The 7,141-nt window shown below is 39.8% G+C and overlaps 1 protein-coding gene across 1 annotated transcript in view; it reads left to right on the forward strand.

Annotated features, from left to right (window-relative positions):
* RAB3C (RAB3C, member RAS oncogene family) overlaps positions 1 to 6,565 on the forward strand; it is a 112,435-nt gene extending 105,870 nt beyond the window's left edge. The window contains exon 5 of the mRNA XM_068176178.1: positions 6,318 to 6,565. Coding sequence (XP_068032279.1) covers positions 6,318 to 6,505 — 188 coding nt within the window. The 3' untranslated portion in view covers positions 6,506 to 6,565. The remainder of the gene's footprint in view (positions 1 to 6,317) is intronic.
* Positions 6,566 to 7,141: the final 576 nt, after the last annotated feature.

Below are 7,141 nucleotides of genomic sequence, written 5' to 3' on the forward strand. Positions count from 1 at the left end.
AGAGGGTGCAATTGTATGTGGTCTGACTCAGCCTGCAAAAGCAGACCTGCCACTGAGATGGAGCAGGAACACAACTGGTTTCTGAATTCTTCCAGAGCTGGGGCACAAGGCAGCAGCTCCCCAGCAGGGAACTGGGCTGGGATGCACCTTCACTTGCCAGGGGTATGAGCCCTGGGGGTTAACACATACATTAGGCATCTGTGGATATGCTGAGCTAGGCAGCTGTGAGTTTAGGCACTGAACTGAAGAGACATTTTTAGTGCTGTAATTTTGGCATGTAAATCAGGAACCAGTGGGAACTGACACCTCAGCACACAGGTTGCTAGAACAGCAAATTCTGTTTTACCTCTGTGGCTGACAGGAGACTGTGATGCACAAGGCAGGGTCACCCACAGCTTAGAGAGCATGGACATATGGCTGAATCTAAATTTGCATTAAAAATTAAAATAATTGGGTTGTGCCATAATATACCGGTTCAAACGTCTATCCTTCACTTTTTTTAAGCTCTTTTTAATGGGCAAATGTTAGTTCCAGGGGAAAGAGGCAGCTGACAGCACTGACAAATACCAGTCTTCTGTTTAGCTACAGCACAGACAGGATATTGGCAGAGCAATTACAGGCTCCTGTCCCCAGGATGTTCTTTTACTGAGAGGAAAGCCAAACTGCTGTTGCTTTCACATACTGGGAGCTGCATTACAGCAAAGTTATTTAATAACAATGACGAGCAAGGGTTTGCTCAGCCCATGTCTCCTGTGAACACACACAAAAAAAATCTTTGCCAGAAATCTAATTTATTACCCAAATGCCCTCATTTAAAGGTATCTAGAAATGACAATCAAAATCAATACAACTGGAATTTATATGAAACTTTCTGTTCCAAAAGACTGGAAAATGAGATGTTAGCTAGAGCATGACCAGTAACAGCCCCTTGGGTCTCCCCATTCTGCCACAGCTGACAGTCTCTCTTTAGCTTTGTTGTTGTTAAGAAATTCAGCCATCCTAAAGGCTGGATAAATAACTTAGCATTTCTCTTAATAATGTTTATCTTCCTTTTAATTCCCTATGTTGAATGGTGATAAAGCACTGCTCTGCACTGAGATAATATTAGCAGAGTCCTGTTCTGAGACTCAATGTTGTTTTAATAATTTTCTGTTCATAGTCCAGCACTTGGGCTTGTTAGCACAGCAGAGATCCTATCCTATTGATCTAGAGAGCAAAGCACAGCAAACCAAAACTGCTGCCATAACCGGATAGTTGCTGATGTAGGAGATACTTTGAAGAACAGCAGTGGTCTCCAGCTACTTTCAGCCCAGTTTCCTAGGAGAGATGACCTTTGCAGTCTTGCTGTGTGTGTCCTTTCTCTCGTTGACTAAAAAATATTGACAGTTCTGAGGAAGTGGACATCTGAGTAGAGGAGAAAGGTCTTGCAGTTGCCTTGACTGACAGCCTGTAATGTGAATCCAAAACTTATGAGATACTATTCATATCAGGCAAGAAGGTAAGTGCCTGCCAGTGCCCCCTCAGAACTACCCACAGGATGCAATTTTAAGAAAATAAGGCCTTTTTAACTCCTCTCCTTTATATACAAAGATAGTGTTAAATTATTAATTTCCATGACTTCCTGGAGGTTGGCTTTTACATCCTACTCTTACAAAGGGAGCAGCTTCCTGCAGCCATTTCTTGCTCTGATGCTGCAGTCTCCTACTACTTCTCGCAATTCTGGATTGAACAAGATGCTGACAAAAGCAGCACTAAGGACCACAGCTCAAGCTTGTCTCATGAAAGTTAAGAAGGTGTTTTTGAGGGATAGTTTTTGAGGGAACATATCCTTGTGGACATCTGTAAAACGTAACATCAGGGGTGATAAATTAAATTGTCTTTATTGTAGAAAAACACTCTGAAGCCAAAATGCCTCCTGCTCAACTTGTGAAACATCACCATAGATCTTGTCTGTATTGTCTGTGGAAACGTTCTTGAAATTTGCTGTCTAGCCTGCGCTCTTAATGTCATGTTTTCTCAAGAAGATGAGAGGGTGCAGAATGTTCTTCTATTTGCATATGCCTCTGCTTTCTGGGCTTTTTTCTTTCTTGTGTTTTGAAAGCAGACATAAACAAGTGTTAATGAGCAGTTATGAAGGAGCCTCTACAGAGCCAGCACACATGTGAGGCAGAGAGGGTACAAAGTCAGTAATTCTGGCTGTGTGTATGATTCAGCAAAGCCATCTAAATGCTCTGTGTGCATTGTAGATCACCCGGTGAACAACAGAACCGTGCCAGTTCCCTGTCTTGCTCTGCTGCTGTAGTGGTCTGTTGGAGCTGCCAAGAACTTGCCAGCTTTCTTTGAGTCAGTCGTAGCGAAAGAGGAAATCAGCAAAGGAAAACAGAATTAAACACAAAATAAGCATTTGAAATATCATATTCCACGTTCCACACACTTTGCATATATGATCAGGCAACACTTTGATGTTTTGGATTTTCTGAGTTTCAGCTCTCTCCTGCCTGACCTACCTACTTCCCTCTTGGGCTTTTCATGTCTTTGCAATAATCTCCTCTGCCTGGCCTCATCCACATCAGCAGTATAGATCATCACAGGTGGTGGGAACATGGTGTTCTTTGAGTTCTGCTTCCCTGGGAAGCACCAGATAGCTGCCTCACTTCACACTTATACCCTCATGGAAAATATTTTCTCCCAATTAATAATGAGCAGTGGAAAAAATCCCTGAAAAAAGTATTAAAAATCATAGAACTTTGGCTGCCATATGCATGGGATTTATGAAGCCTAGGGTGTCTAAAAGCCATTAGTAAAATAATTGCAAGATGAGTCAGGAGGGAAAAAAGATCTGCAAAATATTCCATAAGAAAACAAAAACAAACAGAATTCAAGTGTGGATTCCAGGCGCACTCTGCTAGGAAAAATTCTGTATAGCTCCTTGAAACTATTCCACAGGCAGGTTTTGGTTAAACAATCAAACCAGCCAAAAGAACCAATCTAATTTGTTGGGGTATCTTGCACGAGGTAATACTCCCATGAGAAACTGAATCCCTTGCCCAGGAAAATCAGTTGCTGTTTGGGTACCTACAGCCTCTTTTGCAAGGGTCTTTGTAATGGTGTCTTTGGCTGCATCAGATGAGATTCTGAGCTCCTGTTCTGCTGAATTTCTGTAATCCAGTTGGTCCTATTGCTCAGTACATACCACAATGCTTTGACAGTGATTACCAGAAACTGCAAAAAGCTTTTCTTAACTGTCTTAATTGGCTTCAAAAGACTCTTCTCTGTTACCATTTCCACACCTGTGAGACAGTGTCTTACCTATGTGCAGCTGCATCTGTTTTACAGCAGGAACTGCCTGGAAGGAGCTCACATGAATGCCCCATTCTCTTCTTGGGAAGATGGATATTTATTTGCACATTCAAGCATATAAAAAGCACCTATTATAGGTCTATACACAGAAGGAGCTGTTTGGACTAATTTCCCAGACTGTTCAGAATTCTCACCCGTACAGTTCCAGTAAAGAATACAGCATTAGTTTTATTGTGGAGGCAATTGGGTGCACAGTCATTTTATCTCAGGTCTGTCCATTGTTTCATCTGTGCAGCAAAGCCTAGCCTAGCAGGTCCAGGCAATTAATGTCCACGCTGATGGAATACCCCATAGCCTGATATCTAAGTACATCACTGCTATGACTGCAGTTTCCTTCTTATATCGAAATCATATCTGAAATTCCATAGAAATCTCCACGGTATTTTATTTGAATCAGTTATTTTGTGCTTGACACTCTGTAGCCCTCCATTTAATCTGGAGAATGGGTGCCTTGTAAGTTTTTCATTATGCTCTTCTGAAAAACATCCTCACCAAGACAGTGGGCCCGTTTTCTTGATCTTATCCTTGTTACAGAAGTTCTTGGCATGGGCCTCCTCTCTGTGACTCTTTTCCTTTCATTTTTCACTTTTCTCTGTATAGATCTCTTATCTAGATATCATATCTGCTACTTCATGATTATCTGATATGTTCATTCCATCTTTATAACTGTAAAAACTGTTCCACTCCTAAATGTTCTTTAGAGTCAGTGTTCTTCCTATCATCTCCAAAGCTTTGGTGCACCATTCTCCCATTGTTACTCAACCCTTCTGCCCTATGATTCTTCTTGTTCCTCTGTGGAACAGCTGCTTTCCTCCTCCTCCCTGTGGAGAAGACACTAAGAGTTGTGGAAGATTCTTGACTGCATTGCTGGGCTAGAGCTGCATCTGGGTTTCAACACAGCATACTGAAATTGTAGAGGATCTTCCTTTCCCCAAGCAGCTCCCAAATGATCTGAACAGCTTTCTCCTGCATGGAGCTCTGCAGGAGGGCCAAAGTCACCAGCAAGTGATGCTACACTGTCTTTCCTCATTTTCCTTCTACTTTAGAGGAAATTAAATGTGCGAGCAAAGCTAAACTCAACCAATATCTTATAGATTAAAACTATATCCTTGTATGTAATTTTTGTAGAAGGTCTTTTATTATTCAGTTTTCCTGCTTTGCAGAAAAATGTGGAATGGAAAAGTTTTTATGACAATATATTCCCATCCTAGTGTGCTTACCCTTACACTTCCTGATGCTAACAGAAGTCGTATGACCAAATAAATCCCTGTACAATATTTGTAGCTCTTGTTATCTAATCTGCCTTTGAACACTGCTTAGCTCCTATACCTTTAAACATTTTAATAGTTCATGACACTTCAGTCCAGCACCTTACATAAATTAAAAATACAAAAAAAAAAAAAAAATTCAGAGCAGGGTTGAGTTTGTACATTGCTTATTACTTCTTGCTGGGTTATCATGTCAAGCTAAATATAATTATCTGCAGTAATTCTAGGGTAGAACTCAAATTGCAAAAGCTGCATGGACAACAGTTTTAGGACTGAATGTGTAGATTAAATTCTCTTTAGATGACATACTGAATACATATTACTAATGTGACCAAAGTACTTGCATTTAAATTTCTTGTGGCCTTTCAAAACAGAATAAAACATTAAAAAAAAATCAAACAAAACCACCAGACCCACAAAGATTTGTTTTCTGTCCTTCTGCTAGGAATTTCAAGTAATTGAATTTTTCTGACAGGGATTTTTCTCATACTTAAACACAGTGGTAATTGCACATTATTATTCAGATTTAATCAGAAGGAATCAAAATAGTTATGCAAAGAGTAAAACAGACTGTGTAAAGGCTTCTGTAAAGCTACCAGTGAATCAGCTGTTTTGTAAATCATTTCAATATTGAAGCCATAGGTAGTGGAAAGACAGGAATGGAAGAAAGTTGTGAATTATCAGGGAACGGGTGAGCAATGTCCTAACTTGGGAAAAATGTGGGAAAAGTCATAGAAAACAATAAATTAAAGAACGCAAATGCTTTGCAAAGGAAACAAGCATGTGGGAAGGCCCAGCACTGGCAGGAGCTTTCTAGGTTGAAGGCTGACTGTCAAGCTGCAAACCTGGCCTAGATGTATGAGACGCATGTGAGAGGTGAGATGTGGTACAAATGGGGGCAGAGAAGAGAACTTAGGAAAACTGTCTCTGGAGGGCTTAGAAAAGCTCTCTCTGCTCTGTAAAAAATTCTAGTGTCACTTAAGGACTGAGGATAGCTCTGGTTTTTGCCTTTGGGCTAATCATTTGGAATGGATAGGTAAAAAGTCCCTCTGTACAAATTAATTAGGTTGTTTTCTTCCTTACTTGCATTTCTGTTGTTTGGGTTTTTTTTTTTTCTTTTTTTCTTTTTTTTTTTCTTTTTTTATTAGTTCTCTTTGTGAAATTGGGAATCCCTTTGGTCCCATGGATTCACATCTAACTTCAGTAACTATGAAATTACAAAAATCTTTTCTTGTCTTGCTTGGTTTTTTACCTGACTTTTCCAAGCGTTATTTTGTATTTTGGCACCCCTTAATAACACAATGGAAATGGCTTTTCTGACTGAATAATGTCAGAGAAACATAATAGTTAGAGATGGAGCAGCAGATTACTTGTTCCCAATGGCTATACATATAGGCCTTTCCTAAAATGATTCTCTGAAACAGGTATCAAGTTTTAGATTAAACTGTGTTAAAGTAGAATTTTTCTAAGGGAATATGTTTGGAGTGGTACTGACTTCATCCAGAATTGTATAAAGCCAGTAGCACTAGTATACTTACTCTGATTGTGTTACAATTTTAACTGCTCTTGTTTCACAGGTGTGCTCTCAAGTGTTTCCTTTCTGAGTGTCTCTTGCTCAAGAGAAGTTTGTACATTTATTGGAGATACTGAAATATGCCTAGAACATAAACGTGTTCTTTATTTTCTTAGGATTTGAATTTTTTGAAACAAGTGCCAAGGAAAACATTAATGTCAAGCAGACGTTTGAGCGACTTGTGGATATCATCTGTGACAAAATGTCAGAAAGTCTGGAGACGAACCCCACCATTGCTGCCAGCAACCAGAACACACAGCTAAAGGACACCCCTCCTCCACAGCAGCCCAACTGCAGCTGCTAATGCAGCTATCAGCAAAGGCAGCTCCAGTGTGTTCTATTGCCAACAGAGTAATTATGAATGGTTTATATGCCTTTATTTATACTGTCTTATTAATTTATTTGGGAGAACAGTCTTGTTTTACATCAGCTTTTTGGATGTGCATATGGGGATAGAGCAGTTTTTAGTCTGAAAGGATGATCCATATTTTAGAACCTGGCTTTTGCATGCAGGGTGTATATTAATTCCTGTCTTCTTTTTACTGCTTTACGTCACAATTCAGCTGGTGCCATGTCCTCAGACCATGTTTGCCTATAATTGTTTCTTGCTTCATCAATTTCAAGTTATATAGTTGAATTTTTAGGGTGTTAGCTTCCTGATGCCACTTGTATATTTTCCTAACTGAAATTAATTTAGAAGTATTCTTGTAGTGAGCAAATCCCTCATTCTGCCATGTCACTTGTATGAGGGACACTTCCTGGAGCACATTGCCTTGGAAAATTCACACTCACTATGTTACACATCCTGGCTGACTGAAAACTGCAGAAATCAGAAGTTAGGTCCTGGGCCCAAAGCCATCAAAATTTCCAACTGTTCATCAACAATTTCCAACTGGATGTGGATATTCAGTCCAGAGTCTCAGAGATATTAGGTATTTCA

Source organism: Anomalospiza imberbis, chromosome Z (assembly GCF_031753505.1).
Source record: "Anomalospiza imberbis isolate Cuckoo-Finch-1a 21T00152 chromosome Z, ASM3175350v1, whole genome shotgun sequence".
Classification (NCBI taxonomy): Eukaryota; Metazoa; Chordata; class Aves; order Passeriformes; family Viduidae; genus Anomalospiza; species Anomalospiza imberbis.